This window comes from Zalophus californianus, chromosome 3 (genome assembly GCF_009762305.2).
Source record: "Zalophus californianus isolate mZalCal1 chromosome 3, mZalCal1.pri.v2, whole genome shotgun sequence".
NCBI lineage: Eukaryota > Metazoa > Chordata > Mammalia > Carnivora > Otariidae > Zalophus > Zalophus californianus.
In genome coordinates, this window is record NC_045597.1 from 156,989,544 (window position 1) to 157,008,756 (window position 19,213).

Genomic DNA, 19,213 nt, shown 5'->3' on the forward strand with positions numbered 1-19,213 from the left:
CTGAGTGCAATTTCAAATATTTTCAAAAGAATTCATACCAAATTATTAACATGATTGTCCCTGGAGAGTGGGATTATTTTAAGGAGGGGGAGTATAAGTGAAGAGATCTTTTCACTTTATACGTATTGATGTTTTTTAAAAATAAAATATGTATCATATTGAAATTTCAAAGTACCAAAATATTCCTAGTAGAATTTTATATCTAAAAATATGTTCATGTTAAGAGTTTTATAAATTTCGCAACAGGCTGGGTAAATAATGCATCTTCACTGTTGGCTGGTAGAGCTGTAAAATGATAGAATTGTGGTCAGGTCAGAGTGGGGACAAAGAGAAAGCTGAACATTAAATTCTTTAAAAAGAGGTTTTATTTATATAAAATTTTTTCTTTCATAAGCTAATTCAGTATATTTGATCAGTTATTTTCATTGGTACCCTATTAAATGACTTTCTGGCATCTCAGCTTTTAATATTACTTCCAAAACTCAGGTAGAGCAGAAAATGATGACACAGACATTTCAAGAACAGAACTTACTCCTGGATGCAGCCCATGCCAGTATCGCTACTGAGCTACAGACTGTTCAGAATGAGAAAATCCAACTCCAAGCACATCTGTAAGTAAATTATAGGCAACTTCTGTATCTTTTGTTCTTGCATTTGTATTTCTTATCTTTAATGGAAACGTTTAATTCTGCTTTTCTTGGGCCAGACACAAAGATAAAATAAAGACTTTGCCCCCAAGGAACTAGTCTTGTTAGAACATTTTGGTAACTGCTCTTGGCCAATATGTTCTTGGAGAACATGAACTTTAGTTCATGTTTTAGTTAGTTAAAGAACTCTCGTTTAACTCTCACATCTCCTCCTTGTCTTCTTCCAGAGACCGTGTAATCCTTGAGCATAATCAGTGTATCCAGAAAGCACAGGATGCTGAGAAGAGGACAGCCTTGCAGAAAGAGCTGCTAGAAACAACTATTGCAAGATTGCGAGGTGAATTGGAAACATCAATCCAAGAGAAGAAGTCTCTGCTAGAGGAGAAAGAAAGATTTCAGGGAGAGGTAGGTAGAAGCAGATTTATGTTACCTCCTGGTTGTGGCGGTGATCTTGCTTTAAAACTATTTTAAGTGCAAAAGATAAGAAATACAGCCCAGATGCAGTTTGTCTGAGTTTCCCATTAAAGAAATCTTTAGGTGGCTAATCTCTGTCTTTTAGCATGTGAAGTAGACTGTGCCAAACAGGGTACCCTTTTATAGCATTAACTAATAGCTCACACATCCTCATGATAGCTAAGGGGTCAGATTATAAAAAGCTGATTTCCCCTGAAGGCATGGGACAATGGAGGTTAAGGGGGAACAGCTCTGTCTTCCTCTTTAGGAAGGAAGCAGCAGTCTGACATGCAGACGTGTCTTTCTAATTTCAGGGCTATTTGTGAAGTCTGCTCTGCCTCAAAGACTGCCTGAGTGGCCCCTTTTCTGAGAGGATGTGCTATCTCTGCAGTGTAGGTATTAACTAACATGCAGGGTGTGTCTGCTACTGTAGAGCCTGCCAGCTGCTTTAAAATGGACCCATTTCTTTTCCCCTCCTTGGGCAGGTTAATAAAACAGAGAAAGAAATAGCGCAAGAAAAATGCAATTTGGAAAAGGATTTAGCTAAAAACAAGGTATTCCACATTTTCTTTGTTGATATTTCACTGTATTTCCTTCTGTATTTCTGCCTCCGGTATCAGCTTATCTTACTGAGGAGATGGGTTATTTTGTCGAATACCAGGCTGTGGGAGGATAAAGGAGCCATTGAGGTGGGTGCAACACCGAGCACTCCAGTCACGGCAGCACGGGGCTGCTTCTGGGCAGCGTTCTCTTGTTGAGCATCTGGTGTGGGCCAGAGTCATGACTGGCTCTGGCCCTAGTGTTCACTGAGTATTTTAGCCAGGAAGTCCCTTGAGAGTGAGCTGATGGCCCTGTGGGAGGCAAAGAGATCATTGCTGACAATGCTGTTTTGTTTTGTTTTAAAGACTTCCTAAGTACCTGTTAGCATCTGTCACTTCATCTGCAATATACTCTTTTCTGGGTTCTAAAAAGATAGAATGGCCAGAGACACAAATACAATTCTTTTTTTTTTATTTAAAGATTTATTTATTTATTTAAGAGAGAGAGAATGAGAGAGAGAGAGAGAGTACATGAGAGGGGGGAGGGTTAGAGGGAGAAGCAGGCTCCTCGCTGAGCAGGGAACCCGATGTGGGACTTGATCCCGGGACTCCAGGATCATGACCTGAGCCGAAGGCAGTCGTTTAACCAACTGAGCCATCCAAGCGCCCTTCACCAATACAATTCTTATTAAAATAAAACAAAAGCCAGTCTTTAAAACATTGCTGTTTGTGTTTCAAATTTTGAAGAGCGTAAAGATTATGTTATCTGGAATTATCTGGACTGTCAAGGAGAATTAGCCTACCCCAGACAGTAAATTCTGCAACACATGTCAATATAACAATCAATCCTTGATTGCTTCTTGGCCTCTGGCCCAATTAAATAGTATTCATATTACCATCACCATATTACCATGTATGTGTGAACTTGTAATTTAAGAATTGGAGAGAGAAGAAAAGATAAATTCTGAGCCCAAGCTCTAATACAGTTCACCACTCTGGCAGGCAATCTGTGGTTTAGTGACTAAACCCTAGTGATTTGAAAAATAGTCTAACCTAAGAATCTTTTTAAAAAGCTCACTTCCTATGATAAGGACTTACTGGTGTCAGTTTGTCCTCCACTATGCTTTTTAAAATTTGGAAAATTGGTGGATACTATTCATGAATGCTTTTTGCTTAAAATGTAGGGAATGTTACATGGCTAAGGCAAATGCTGTATGTCTGTGATTAAAACAGTTTGCTTGTCTGATTTTATTTGTCTGAACGTAGGCTAAGTGTAAGTTGATGGGGCTGAAAGATACTGGCTCATTAGAGAGGTTCTATTAGGCCAAATGATAATGCTTATACAGAGTCCCATTTTTTTCTTAGGTCTAATTTGATATTTTTCAAATGTGTATTCATTGTAAAGCTATGTTTTTCTGAAGTCAGGCTTATTAAGTTATAATATACATAGTGAAATACACCCTTTTTTTACTGTACAGTTCTGTGAGTTTTGACCAACACAATTATGTAACCACCACCACAATCAAAATACAGAACACTTCTATCACCTCAGGAAGGTCCCTTGTGCCTCTTTATCATTAACCTCTTCCTCTGCCTCCATCCCTTGGCAACCACTGACCTGTTCTTCTGTTCCTATAGTTACGTCTTTACCAGAATATCCCAGAAATGGAATCATACAACATGCAACATTTTAAGTCTGGCTTCTTTTATTTAGCATAAGGCATTTGAAGTTCATCCAAGTTCTTGTTGTGTGTATCAGTTGTTTATGTTCCATTATATGGATATATCACAATTTCTTTACCTATTTGCCACTTGAAGGACATTTGAGTTGGTAAATTTTGGCAATTATGAATAAAGCCTATATAATATTCACATATGAACGTGTATTTTTATTTCTCTTGGCTAATTATCAGGAGTTGGAATTCTAGATCCTATGGGAAATAAATATTTGACATAGTAAACTATTCAGCAGCTGTTTTCCAAAGAATCTTGCCTTCCATCAATAGTATAAAAGAGCTCCACTTTCTCTGCATTCTCACCAGTGCTTGGTATTGTTGGTCCTTTTGGTCTTAGCCATTCTAACTGGTGTATACTGGCATATCATTGTGGCTATAATTTGCATTTCTCTAGTGATTAATAATATTGAGCATCTTTTCATCTGTTTATTGGTTATCCACAAGTTTAAGTATCTCTTCAAATATTTTAACCATTTTAATTCAGTTTTCTTATTATTGATTTTTCAGAGATTTTAAAATAGTCTCATGTTGATTCTTACATAAAAAATTCATACTTTTTGTATATGTGCAAATCTTCTAAGTGCTTAACATATTTTTTCTTCCATTTTATGCCTTGTTTTTAATGCTCTTTCAAAGAGCAGAAGTTTCACATTTTGATGAAATCCAACTTGTCAGTTTTTTAATTTTTGGATCATACCCTTTGTGTCATATCTGAGAAATTTTTGCCCAGCCTAAAATCACAAAGATTTTCCTTTTAGTTCTCTAGAACTTTTATAGTTTTAGGTCTTACATGGGTCAATGATTCATTTTTAGTTAATTTTCATATATCATGCAAGGTTCATTTTATTTTTAGATGGATTGTCTGATCTAGTACCTTTTATTATTGAGATATAATTAATATACTGTCAATTCACCTTCTTAAAATATACAATTTTATGGTTTCTTAGTTTATTCACAAGTCTGTGCCAACATCACCACTATCTAATTCTAGAACCTTTTTATCACCAAGAAGAAACCTGATACCCATTAACAGTCACTCCCCATTCTGTTCTGCCCCCAGCCCCTGGCAACCACTGTTCTACTTTCTATCTCCATGGATGTCTCTATTCCCACATTTCATATAAATAGAATAAAACAGTATGTGGCCTTTTGTCTCTGGCCTCTTTGCTAGGTTAATGTTTTCAAGGTTTATCCATACTGTAATGTATGTCAGTATCTCATTCCTTTTTATGGTTGAATAATATTATATTGTGTGACTGTACCACACTTCATTTAGCCATTCATCAGTTGATAGACATTCAGGTTGTTCCCACTATTTTGGCTGTTTAATAATGCTATGAACATTTGTATACATTTTTTTTGTATGTGAGCATATGTTTTCGATTCTGTAGGAGTAAAACTGGGTCATAGGATAACTCTTTTTCATTTTGAGAAACTACCAAAGTGTTTTTACAAAGTAGCTGTGCCATTTTGCAATCCCACCAGCAGTGTATGAGGATTCAAATATCTCCACATCTTCACCTACATCTGTTACTGTCTGCTTTTTTTTTTTAAAGATTTTATTTATTTATTTGAGAGAGAGAGAATGAGAGATAGAGAACATGAGAGGGAAGAGGGTCAGAGGGAGAAGCAGACTCCCTGCGGAGAAGGGAGTCCGATGCGGGACTCGATCCCGGGACTCCAGGATCATGACCTGAGCCGAAGGCAGTCGCTTAACCAACTGAGCCACCCAGGCGCCCCTGTTACTGTCTGCTTTTTAAAAAAATTAATATACTCATCCAAGTGGGTATGAAGTATCTCATTTTGTTTTTTCAATTAAGGTGAAATTCACATAATAGAAAATCAAACACTTTAAATTGAACAATTCGGTAGCATTTTGTATATTTACAAGTGTTGTATAACCACTAACTCTTCTAGTTCCAAAACCTTTTTATCACCCCAAAGGGAAACCCTGTTCCCATTAAGCAATCACTCCCTATTCCCTCCTTCCCCTGACTTCTGACAGCCACTAATCTGCATTCCATCTGTGTAGATTTACCTATTCTGGATATTTCATATAATCATACAATATGTGATCTTTTGTGTCTGGCTTCTTAGCATAACATTTTTGAGGTTCATCCATGTTGTTGTACATAGCAGAACTTCATTCCCTTTTACTCCTTTTACAGATGAGTAAGAATTCACTGTGTATGTGTCTTTGTATGTGGTATGTATATATATATACACACACACCACAGTTTGTCTTGTTCATCTTTTCATCTATTGATAGACATTGCATTGTTTGCACCTTTCAGCTGTTGTGATTAGTGTTGCTATAAATATGTGTGTTATACATGTATTTACTTGAGATACGTATGTAGGAGTGGAATTGCTGCGTCATATGTAATTTTGTTTAACTTTATGAGGAACCACCAGACTCTTGTCCACAGTACCAAACCTTTTTTTTTTTTTTTAAGATTTTATTTATTTGACAGAGAGAGACACAGTGAGAGAGGGAACACAAGCAAGAGGACTAGGGGAGGGAGAAGCAGGCTTCCCGCAGAGCAGGAGGCTGATGCGGGGCTCGATCCCAGGACCCCGGGATCATGACCTGAGCTGAAAGCAGATGCTTAATGACTGAGCCACCCAGGCGCCCCACAGTGCCAGACCATTTTACCTTCCCACCAGCAATGTACATAGGTTCCAGTTTCTCTACATCCTCACCAACACTGTTGGTTTTTTTGATTTTTAATAATAGCCATCCTAGTAGATGTGAAAAGTGGTACCTTGTGATTTTGATTTGGATCTCCCTAAAGACTAATGTTGAGCGTCTTTTCATGTGCTTATTGGCCATTTGTATATCTTTTTTGAGAAATGTCTATTCAAATCTGTAGCCCATTGTAAACTGGTTTGTCTTTTAATTGTTGAGTTGTAAGAGTTCTTTATATATTCTAGATAGTAGACCCTTATCAGATACGTGATTTGCAGATATTTTTCTCCCATTCTATGGGTTCTGTTTTTAAATTTTTAGATTTTTATTAGGTTCAGTTTACCTTTTTTTTTTGGTTGCTTATGCCTTAGATGTTACATCTAAGAAACTGTTGCCTAATCCAGGGCCACAAAAATTAACACTTTTTTATTCTAAGAATTTTATAGTTTTTTTTGAAGTTTTATTTATTTTTTTAAATTTTATTATGTTAATCACCATACATTACATCATTAGTTTTTGATGTAGTGTTCCATGATTCGTTGTTTGCATATAACACCGAGTGCTCCATTCAGTACCAACCCTCTTTAATACCCATCACCAGGCTAACCCATCCCCCCCAACCCCCTCCCCTCTAAAACCCTCAGTTTGTTTCTCAGAGTCCATAGTCTCTCATGTTTCGTCTCCCCCTCTGATTTCCCCCCATTCATTTTTTCCTTCCTGCTATATTCTTCTTTTTTTTTTTTTTAACATGTAATGTAATATTTGTTTCAGAGGTACAGGTCTGTGATTCAACAGTCTTACACAATTCACAGTGCTCACCATAGCACATACCCTCCCCAATATCTGTCACCCAGCACCCCATCCCTCCTACCCCCACCACGCCAGCAACTCTCAGTTTGTTTCCTGAGATTAAGAATTCCTCATATCAGTGAGGTCATATGATACATGTCTTTCTCTGATTGACTTATATCGCTCAGCATAATACCCTCCAGTTCCATCCATGTCATTGCAAATGGCAAGATATCATTCCTTTTGATGGCTGCATAATATTCCATTTGTGTGTGTGTGTGTGTGTGTGTGTGTGTGTGTGTGTACACACATACATACACCACATCTTTATCCATTCATCTGTCAATGGACATCTTGGCTCTTTCCATAGTTTGGCTACTGTGGACATTGCTGCTGTAAACATAGGGTGCTTATATCCTTTTGGATCACTACATTTGTATCTTTGGGGTAAATACTCAGTAGTGCAATTTCTGGGTCATATGGTAGCTCTATTTTCAACTTTTTGAGGAACCCCATACTTTTTTCCAGAGTGGCTGCACCAGCTTGCATTCCCACCAACAGTGTAGGAGGGTTCCCCTTTCTCCGCATCCCCGCCAACATCTGTCGTTTCCTGGCTTGTTAATTTTAGCCATTCTGACTGGTGTGAGGTGGTGTCTCATTAGGTTTTGATTTGGATTTCCATGATGCTGAGTGATGTTGAGCATTTTTCATGTGTCTGTTGGCCATTTGGATGTCTTCTTTGTTAAAATGTCTGTTCATGTCTTCTGCCCATTTCTTGATTGGATCATTTGTTCTTTGGGTGTTGAGTTTAAGAAGTTCTTTATAGATTTTGGATACTAGCCCTTTATCTGTATGTCATTTGCAAATATCTTCTCCCATTCTGTTGGTTGTCTTTTAGTTTTGTGGACTGTTTCTTTTGCTGTGCAAAAGCTTTTAACTTGATGAAGTCCCAATAATTCATTTTTGCCCTTGCTTCCCTTGCCTTTGGCGATGTTTCTAGGAAGAAGTTGCTGTGGCTGAGGCCAAAGAGGTTGCTGCCTGTGTTCTCCTTTAGGATTTTGATGGATTCCTGTCTCACATTTAGGTCTTTCAACCATTTTGAGTCTGTTTTTGTGTGTGGTGTAAGGAAGTGGTCCAGTTTCATTCTTCTGCATGTGGCTGTCCAATTTTCCCAACACCATTTGTTGAAGAGGCTGTCTTTTTGCCATTGGACATTCTTTCCTGCTTTGTCAAAGATGAGTTGACCATAGAGTTGAGGGTCCATTTCTGGGCTCTCTATTCTGTTCCATTGATCTATGTGTCTGTGTTTGTGCCAGTACCATACTGTCTGGATGATGACAGCTTTGTAGTAGAGCTTGAAGTCCGGAATTGGGATGCCACCGGCTTTGCTTTTCTTTTTCAACATTCCTCTGGCTATTCAGGGTCTTTTCTGGTTCCATACAAATTTTAGGATTATTTGTTCCATTTCTTTGAAAAAAGTGGATGGTATTTTGATAGGGATTGCACTGAATGTATAGATTGCTCTAGGTAGTATTGACATCTTGACGATATTTGTTCTTCCAGTCATGAGCATGGAACGTTTTTCCATTGCTTTGTGTCTTCCTCAATTTCTTTCATGAGTATTCTATAGTTTCCTGTGTACAGATTCTTTGCCTCTTTGGTTAGATTTATTCCTAGGTATCTTATGGTTTTGGGTGCAATTGTAAATGGGATCGACTCCTTAATTTCTCTTTCTTCTATCTTTTTGTTGGTGTATAGGAATACCACTGATTTCTATACATTGAGTTTATATCCTGCCACTTTACTGAATTCCTGTATGAGTTCTAGCAGTTTTGGGGTGGAGTCTTTTGGGTTTTCCACATAAAATATATCATCTGCAAAGAGTGAGAGTTTGACTTCTTTGCCAATTCGGATGCCTTTTATTTCTTTTTGTTGTCTGATTGCTGTGGCTAGGACTTCTAATACTATGTTGAATAGCAGTGGTGATAGTGGACATCCCTGCCGTGTTCCTGACCTTAGGGAGGAAGCTCTCAGTTTTCCCCATTGAGAATGATATTTGCTGTAGGTTTTTCATAGATGGCTTTTATGATATTGAGGTATGTACCATCTATCGCCACATTCTGAAGAGTTTTGATCAAGAAAGGATGCTGTACTTTGTCAAATGCTTTTTCTGCATCTATTGAGAGGATCATATGGTTCTTGTTCTTTCTTTTGTTAATGTATTGTATCACGTTGATTGATTTGCGGATGTTGAACCAACCTTGCAGGCCAGGGATAAATCCCCCTTGGTTGTGGTGAATAATCCTTTTAATGTACTGTTGGATCCTACTGGCTAGTATTTTGGTGAGAATTTCTGCATCCATGTTCATCAAGGATATTGGTCTGTAATTCTCCTTTTTGATGGGGTCTTTGTCTGGTTTGGGGATCGGGGTAATGGTGGCCTCATAAAACAAGTTTGGAAGTTTTCCTTCCATTTCTATTTTTTGGAACAGTTTCAGAAGAATAGGTATTATTTCTTCTTTAAATGTTTGGCAGAATTCCCCTGGGAAGCTATCTGGCCCTGGGCTTTTGTTGGGAGATTTTTGATTACTGCTTCAATTTCCTTAGTGGTTATAGGTCTGTTCAGTTGCTCTATTTCTTCCTGGTTCAGTTTTGGTAGTTGATACATCTCTAGGAATGCACCCATTTCTTCCAGATTATCTAATTTGCTGGCATAGAGTTGCTCATAATATGTTCTTGTAATTGTTTGTATTTCTTTGGTGTTGGTTGTGATCTCTCCTCTTTCATTCATGACTTTATTTATTTGGGTCCTTTCTCTTTTCTTTTTGATAAGTCTGGCCAGGGGTTTATCAGTCTTGTTAATTCTTTCAAAGAACCAGTTCCTAGTTTCATTGACCTGTTCCACTGTTCTTTTGGTTTCTATTTCATTAATTTCTGCTCTGATCTTTATTATTTCTCTTCCCCTGCTGGGTTTAGGCTTTATTTGCTGTTCTTTCTCCAGCTCCTTTAGGTGTAGGATTAGGTTGTGTATTTGAGACCTTTCTCGTTTCTTGAGAAAGGCTTGTATTGCTATATACTTTCCTCTTAGGACTGCCTTTGCTACATCCCAAAGATTTTGAACAGTTGTGTTTTCATTTTCATTTGTTTTCATGAATTTTTTAAATTCTTCTTTAATTTCCTGGTTGACCCTTTCATTCTTTAGTAGGATGCTCTTTAGCTTCCATGTATTTGAGTTCTTTCTGACTTTCCTCTTGTGATTGAGTTCTAGTTTCAAAGCATTGAGGTCTGAAAATATTCAGGGAATGATTCGAATCTTTTGGTACCAGTTGAGACCTGATTTGTGACTTAGGATATGATCTGTTCTGGAGAATGTTCAATGGGCACCAGAGAAGAATGTGTATTCTGTTGCTTTGGGATGGAATGTTCTGAATATATCTGTGAAGTCCCTTTGGTCCAATGTGTCATTTAAAGTCTTTATTTCCTTGTTGATCTTTTGCTTAGATGATCTGTCCATTTCTGCGAGGGGCTGTTAAAGTCCCCCACTATTATTGTATTGTTTTCTTTGTGTTTCTTTGCTTTCGTTATTAATTGCCTTATATAATTGGCTGTTCCCATGTTAGGGGCATAGATATTTACAATTGTTAGAGTGAGGGGGTGGAAAACCATTTACCATGCTAATGGACACCAAAAGAAAGCTGGGGTGGCAATCCTTATATCGGACAAGTTAGATTTTAAACCAAAGACTATAATAAGAGATGAGGAAGGACACTATATCATACTTAAAGGGTCTATCCAACAAGAATTTTATAGTTTTACATATTTAGGTCTTTGTTCCATTTTGAGTTAATTTTATATATGGGTTGAGGTAGAGGTTCAACTTGATTATTTTGTCTGTGGTTATCCAGTTGTCCGAGCACCATTTGTTGAAAGGCTGTTCATTCTTTTGAATAGTCTTGGCTCCCTTGTCAAAACCCAATTAACCATAGATGTATGGGTTTATTCTAGACTCTCAATTCTGTTCCACTGGTCTATATGTCTTTCCTATACCAGAACCACACAGTCTTGATTACTGTAGCTTCATAGTAAGTTTTGAAATCAAGATGCAAGAGTCCTCCTACTTTGTCTTTTTTTTTTCCAAGATTGTTCTGATAATTCTGGATGCTTATGTTTCTATATGAATCTTAGAGTCAGCTTTTCCATTTCTGCAAAAAAAAAAAAAGGAAGCTGTAATTTGATAGAGTTTGCCTTGAATCTGTAGGTCAGTTAGGGGAGTTTTGCAATCATGACAATATCTTATATTTTTTCTATATAAGAATGTATCATCTTGGGGCGCCTGGGTGGCTCAGTTGTTAAGCGTCTGCCTTCAGCTCAGGTTATGATCCTAACGTCCTGGGATCGAGCCCCGCATTGGGCTCCCTGATCAGCGGGGAACCTGCTTCTCCCTCTCCAGCTCCCCCATTCTTGTGTTCCCTCTCTCTCTCTCTCTCCCTCAAATAAATAAATAAAATCTTTAATAAAAAAAAAGAATGTATCATCTGAAAATAGAGATAGTTTTATTTCTTCCTTTCACGTTTTGCTGCCCTTTCTTTTCCTTGTGTAATTGCCTTGGCTAGAATCTCCAGTATAATGCTGGATATAGAATCCAATATAATAGAATGTTGAGAGCAGACAGACATCCTTGTCTTGTTCCTGATCTTAGGGGGAAAGCTTGCAGTCTGTCACTATTAAGTACGATATTAGCTCTGGCCTTTTTCTAAATGCCCTTTAACAGGATGAGAAGATTCCCTTCTATTCCTAATTTGGAGAGTTTTTATCATGAAAGTATGTTGGATTTTGTCAATTGCATTTTCTATGCTATCAAGATAATCTTGTAGATTTTGTCCTTTATTACTATGGTATATTACACTGTTTGATTTCAAGTGTTGAACCAAGCTTTCATTTTGGGGATAAATTTTACTTGCTCATGAGTATAATCCTTTTTATATGTTGTTTCATTTGGCTTGCTAATATCTTGTTGAGGATTTTTGAATTGTTATAAATAAGGGATATTTTTTATAGTTTTCTTGTGATGTCTTTGGTTTTGGTATCAAGGTAATACTGGCCTCTTAAAATGATTTGGTAAGTAACTTTTGGGAAGAGTTTTTGAGGGATTACTGTTAATTCATCTTTAAATGTTTGTAGAATTCACCATAGTTCTAAGTTTTTCTTTGTGGGGAATTTTTTGTTTTATTTGTTTTTAATTTTTATTATTGATTAAATCTCTTTACTTATTAAAGATCTATTCACATTTTCTCCTTTTTTTAAGTCAGTTTCAGTAGTTTTGGTGTTTTCCCATTTCACCTAGGCTTTCTAATTTATTGACTTACGATTGTTCAGAGTAGCGCCTTTTCTTCACTTCTTTATGTTCAGTGTAATGTTCCTTCTTTCATTCCTAATTTTAGTAATTTGTGTCTTTTTTATTGTTGTTAATATAGCTAAAGGTTTGTCCATTTTGTTCATCTTGTCAAAGAACCAACTTTTGGTTTTAGTGATCATGTCTATTGTTTTTCTATTCTGTCTTTTGTTTCTGCCCTAATCCTTATTATTTTCTTCCTTCTTGCTTGGGTTTAATTTGTTGTTTTTCTGGTTTCTTAAGAGAGCAGGTTAGGTTGTTGGTTTATTTCTTCTTTTTTAACATAGGTGTCTACAGCTATAAATTTCCCTGTAAGCACTGCTTTAGCTTCATACCATACATTTTTTTTTTTACGAGTTTGCAAGATTTACTTTAATCATTTTTTTCTCCTAGTCATTGTAGGTTTCTTTTTTCTTTTTTTAATTATTGTTACGTTAATCACCATACATTACATCATTAGTTTTTGATGTAGTGTTCCATGATTCATTGTTTGCTTATAACACCCAGTGCTCCATGCAGTACGTGCCCTCTTTAATACCCATGCTAACCTATCCCCCCACCCCCCTCCCCTCTAGAACCCTCAGTTTGTTTCTCAGAGTCCATAGTCTCTCATGGTTCGTCTTCCCCTCTGATTCCCACCCCCATTCTTCCTTTCCTGCTATCTTCTTCTTTTTCTTTTCTTTTTTAACATATAATGTATTATTTGTTTCAGAGGTACATATTTCTGAAAAAACATACACTTTCTCCATATTATCTTAACTCAGTGATTGAGTTTTTAAATTAATAGGGTGTATTTAAAAATTTAAAATTTATTTCAACACTACAGCAGTTAAGTCAATGACATTTTGTTATATTTTTCCCATGCAATAGCTTCATACCATACATTTTGTCATGTTTTCATTTTCATTCAACTCAAAGTATTAACTTCCCTTGTGATTTTCTTTTTGACTCGTTTGTTGTTTAATTTTCTCATATATGTGACTTTCCCAAATTTCCTTCTTTCATTAATTTCCAATTTTACTTCATTGTGGCTGGAGAACATACTTTGTATTATTCCAGTCCTTCAAATGTATTAAGAGTTGTTTATGGCCTAACATACGGAACATTCTGGAGAATGTTGCATATGCTCTTGAGAAAAATGGTATTCTGCTGTTGTTGGGAGGAGTGTTCTATAGATGTCCAGTTCTTTATAGTGTTGTTCAAGTCATGTCTCCTCATTGATTTTCTAATTGTTCTATTCATTACTGGAAGTGGGATATTAAAATTTCCAACTATGTTGAATCATTTCTCTCTCCCTTCAATTCTGTTAGTTTTTGCTTCATTTATACTGGGACTCTATTATTGTTAGAGGCACATATATTTATAAATGTTATATTTTCTTGATAGATTGACCCTTTTTTCAGTATATAATGTCTCTTTTAGGTTCCTGGACCCAATTACAACATGTCAGAGGGTTCCCACACACACAACACCAAGAATTTTTGGAAACCAGAAAGGTGTCCAAGAATTCTATTCAATTCTTACACTACTACCTAGAGCTAGCATTTAGTCCTACAAGACTGCCCCCACTCCTGAACTCCTACTTCAGACACCAGTGGCACACTCCAGATTGTTACACCAGGCTCTTGTGCTTCTGACCTGTTGGCTATAGATTGGAGGTTCCAACAACCTCCTCCTTAGATTCTTTTAATTTGCTAAAGTGGCTCACAGTACTTAGGGAAATACATTTACCAGTTTATGAAAGGATATGATAAATGATACAAATCAACAGCCAGATAAAGAGATATATAGGATGAAGTATGGGGAAACAGCAGTGAGCTTCCATGCCCTCTCCAGGGGCACCACTCTTCCTAATTTCCATGTGTTCACCAACCCAGAAGCTCATGGAACCCAGTCCTTGGCAGGGGTGGTTTAGGGAGGCTTCATTGCATAGTCATGATGGACTAAGTCATTGACCACTGGATGATTCAGTATTCAGTCCCTCTTCCCTCCCTGGAGGTTAAGGGCTAGGACTGAAAGTTCCAACCCTCTAATCACATGGTTGGTTCTCCTGGCGGTCAGCCCCTACCCTTGGGTGGGTTCCAGAAGTCACCTACATTAATAACAAGACACCCATTTCACCTTTATGGCTCTGAAATGTTTTCAGGAACTGTGGACGAAGGCCACATATATCTGAGACATATATTTTGGTTGTCTGAATGACCAAATATATTTCTTATAAACCATTATGATAAAAGGTCTTCTTTATCTCATGCATTTTTGTCTTAATGTTTATTTTGTCTAATGTTAGTACAGCCACTCCAGCTCTTTTCAGGTTACTGTTTACATGATATATCTTTTTCCATTTTTTTACTTTCAACCCATTTGTGTCTTTGAATCTAAAATGTGTCTTTTATAAACAGCATACAGTTGGATCTTTTAAAAAATTCATTCTGCCTTTCTCTGCTTTTTTTTTGGTGGAGTGTTTAATCCATTTATATTTGTCATAATGACTGATAAGGTAGGATTTACATCTGCCACTTTTGCTCTTTATTTTTTTTGTCTTATATGCTTTTTATTCCTCTCTCTCTCTCTCTCTCTCCATTACTGCTGCCTTCTGTGTTAAGATACTTCTAGTGTACTTTTTAAATTCCCTTATTCTTTCTTTTACTATATAATTTTGAGTTATGGGTAATAAAGAGAGTTACAAACATAAACACCTTTTATATGTACTCATGTTGCTACCTTTACTATAGTAGCTATATTCTTTATGTGAATTCCAGTTATTGTCTAATACCCTTTTATTTCAGCCTGAAGAACTTCCTTTAGTCTTTCTTCTTAGGGCATATTTTTCTAGCCCTAAGTCCAGGCCCCACCAAAGAGTGGACCCTGGTCCAGGCCCACACAATTTTAATTGGGATTAGAGAGAATTTACATTTTAGCAATTGATCTTATACATGAACATGATATCTCTCTCCATTTTATTTAGGTTTTTAATTTCTCTTACCAGTATTTTATAATTTTGAGCATATTGAATATTGGACATATTTTTTTTTAGATTTGTACCAGAGAATTTCATGGGTTTTGATACTATTACAAAAGGCATACTTTTAAGAAATTTCCAATTATTTATTGCTAGTATATAGAAATACAGTTGAGTTGCATCCCTTGTATCCTTCAGCCTTACTAAAGTCACTTATTCTGGTATCTTTTTTGTACACTTTTGTGGGATTTCCTATGCAGATCATACCTATTGTAAGTAGAGATATTTTTATTTCTCCATTTCCAATCTTTAGGTCTATTGTACTTTTTCTTGCCTTATTGCATCAGCTATAGCCTTCTGTATGATAATGAACAGGAATAGTGAGAGTAAATATCCTTGCTTTTTTCCCAGTGTTAGGGGGAAATATTCAAGTCTTTTACTATTAAGATTGATATTAGTTGTAGGTTCTTTGTAGATACACTTCATCAGGTAAAGATGGTTCCCTTTCATTTCCAGATTGCTGAGTTTTTATCATGAAGTAATGAATTTTGTGAAATGCTTTTTCTCCATCTATTGAGATGGTCATACATTTTTTCTTCTCTAATCTATTGATGGTAGTGAATTATACTAATTAATTTTGAATGTTCAACAAGCTTTGTATTGCTGGGATAAACTTAGTCCTGGCTTGCTATCCTTTTTATATATTGCTGAAATCATTTTACTACTATTTGATGGAGGCTTTCTGCATCTATGTTCATAAGCTTAAATTAATATTTAAGTAAATACCAAGTACCAGAAGGTCTTCTACTTCTAGTAAATGTAAACAATGTAATTTGTCATAGCCCTCCTGCTGAAGACAACTAGAGAAGCTGAAAATTTTTAAAAGAAAAGAAAAAAGTTTACAAAATCATCAGAGCTATCAGACTACAAATCCCTGCATTTAGAGACAGGAGGACATGTTCATACAATAACTTCTAAATTACAGTTAAAAGTGTCATTTTTAAAACAAGATAATATTTTTGGATCTAGCATAAATAGATTTCTTTTCTCCTTTGTGTTTCAAAGGTAGATATAAATGCATTAACCCACAACCTGCAGACTCTAGAGGAAAAGAATAAGCACCTGGCAGAACAAATGGCTTCCCTAGAACTTCAGCAAGTCACTTCTGATTATAATGGGGTGGGTATAAAAAGGTCAGTCTAAATTAGGAGTTAATGCCTGATGAGTTTTTAAAAAATCAGAAGTCAGAAGATGGGTTTTCTTCATTTGTTTGCATTTTAATAATTATTATTAAGTCCTGAATAACTCAGGCTAAATATAGCAGAGAGCCTTATGAGTTCTCAAACAATAAAAGATTTAAGAAAACAAGAATTTAAGGCAGCTATTAAACATCTGCCTCTACAGATGATCTATAATACTGAAAAGCACAAATATTTATAATGTTTTAAAATATTTCCTCTTCCATAAATTATGAGGAAGAAACTTACATGTTTTTCTTTTCCTTGTCTGACAGTTCTGTTAGGCAATCAGTAATAAGTACAATTTCTAAAAGCTGTTTGACAAGGTCAGTGCAAAACAAATAAATGGTAGAGTTTGTAAAACATCTCTCAGGGAAGGGTATTTAAAGAGATGGTCATTCTGTTAAGCAGCTAATGAGTTTTCCTTTGTGCTTTTGAGTACTTGAAAAAAAAATTGTTTCTATAGAATGCAGATCACCTTTGAAAATTGCATAGAAGGCTCCGATGTGAGTCTGTCTTAATCTGAGTTAAATTCTTTCAACCTCTGTCATAAGCTGCTCATTACTTCAACTATGAAAACCTGGAGAGTAAGTCTAAATCCATTACATTTTCATAGCTTTAGAGCCAGACTGCCTGTGTTTCAATTTTGGCTGTGACCTCTCTGAGCTTCAGTTTCTTAATCTGTCAAAGTGGGGAAAATAATACCATTATTAGGAAGTTGTCTGAGGATTAAGTATGTTAATACATGTAAAGCATGTAGCATATAACTACCATTTATTGAACTTTTAGTATCTGAACCATCCCGGAAAAAAGGCCTTTAAGTTGCTATTAGAGCAACAAGATACTTTAGCTCTAATTCCTGGTACTATCTCAGACCAATACTCCCTCCCCCAAGATTAAAGTTTATCCATGTCCTCTACTTGCTCGTTGGCCATGCATCAGCTGGGCTTATCAACCCACCTGCTTCTGGTCCCTCTGGAAGACCACATCTCAGTCTGCCTGATTCTTTCATCCCCCTCTGCCCGTGAGTAGGCCTGTAGCCTCATCCTAATAGTGATTTTGACAGATCCTGCCAATGATTTGATCAGTGTTGATTCTTGCCTGCTCATAGCACCTCTTAAGGTCTCTCAGTGATAAAACAAACCTAGTTCCATCTTGCAGTTCTGTGTTTCCACATAGAATTTTCTCTGACCACGCCTGCCTGGAAGCCCTCCTGTGGGCTGTATGAGTCTTGAGAAATGCGGTTGAGGTGTCAGGATTTGGGTTTTTTTTTTTTTTTTTAATCTCAGCAATATCATTAAACCTATCACCATTCAATGTTGGCAGTGTATTTTTGTTCTTTTGGAATTAACACTTGAAATTCTCAATAAGAACTACCTTCTAAAATAACCTCTTACTGGATTTTGGAGATAATGCTTATGAGTGTGTGTTGTATATGCCACACCACAGATTTGAATTCAGACAGACCTGGTTTTAACCCTTGGTTCCATTTACTGTGTGACTTGTGCAGGCCTTAACCTCTATGGACTTTGGGACTGAGGAGATCCCCCCTAACCATGGGGTTCCCACAGCATACTGTGCATATACATATCAAAATAATAATTTCATTGATTAGAAATTGATTAGAATTGATTATGTATCTGCCTTCTCTCTTCTAATGCAAGAACTGTAGTTACTTATCTTTATACTCCCTTACCTAACATAGCACTCAATACATAATAGGTATTTGAGAAAGATTGATTCAGTGGAACATAAGGAGGGTCATGTCTATCTTGCCAGGATATGAGGATTAAATGTCATATTGTGTGTAAAGTGCTCATCACAGGGCCTAGCTTACTTTATCCATGTTTAAACAGTATTCTTTTTTTCTTCTTGACACTGATTTTGGGGTTATTTTTATTTTGGCCTTTAATGATGGTATAATTTAAGTCTCTCACCACAGGCAGTCATTCAGGGAACCATAGTGAGGAATGATGAAAATGGGGGAAGCTTACTATTCCTGAGTTCAAGTTAAATACTCTCCTCACTTCTCTTTTGGATTTCAAATGATAGCACTAGACAGAAATACAGTTCCCTACACAACTAGGACTTTAATGATTTGAAATCATTAAAAAATGAATTAACTGTATTTCTTCTCTCTCAAATAAAATCTTAAGAATAAATAAATAAATGTATTTCTTAAAACTAGGATGACATTCAGTCAGTGTACACTTGGGCAGGTGTCAAAGTTGGTTCTGTTTGCTGTGGCCCATGCAAACTAGTTGTTAAATATTTTTTTTAAAAGATTATTTGAGAGCAAGGGACAGAGATAGCAAGTGAGAACATTGAGCGGAGAAGGGAGGGAGAAGCAGGCTTCTCCCTGAGCAGGGAGCCCGATGTGGGGCTCAATCCCAGGACGCCGGGATCATGACCCTAAGACAAGGCAGACACTTAACCAACTGAGCCACCAGGCACCCCTAGTTGTTAAATATTTTGAATAAAGTCCCTGCTTACAGGAGCGCCTGGCTGCTCAGTCAGTAGAGCATGCAACTCTTGATCTCGGGGTTGTGAGTTCAAGCCCCATGTTGGGTGTAGAGATTACATGAAAATAAAATCTTAAAAAAAAAAAAAAATCCCTGCTTACAATCTGCCTATAAAATAGCTTTACCAAGATGCTAGTGTCTGTCGGCTTTATGTATTCTAACAGCTTCTGCTAACTTTCACAGCTTACCTAAATTTTTTTTTGAAGATTTTATTAGAGAGAGAGAGCAAGGACGAGCAGGGGGAGA

The 19,213-nt window shown here is 36.6% G+C and overlaps 1 protein-coding gene across 1 annotated transcript in view; it reads left to right on the plus strand.

Annotated features, from left to right (window-relative positions):
- CCDC150 (coiled-coil domain containing 150) overlaps nucleotides 1–19,213 on the plus strand; it is a 76,730-nt gene that overhangs the window by 30,478 nt on the left and 27,039 nt on the right. Inside the window, 4 exon segments of the mRNA XM_035726912.1 lie at nucleotides 487–611; nucleotides 875–1,052; nucleotides 1,586–1,654; nucleotides 16,273–16,386. Coding sequence (XP_035582805.1) covers nucleotides 487–611; nucleotides 875–1,052; nucleotides 1,586–1,654; nucleotides 16,273–16,386 — 486 coding nt within the window.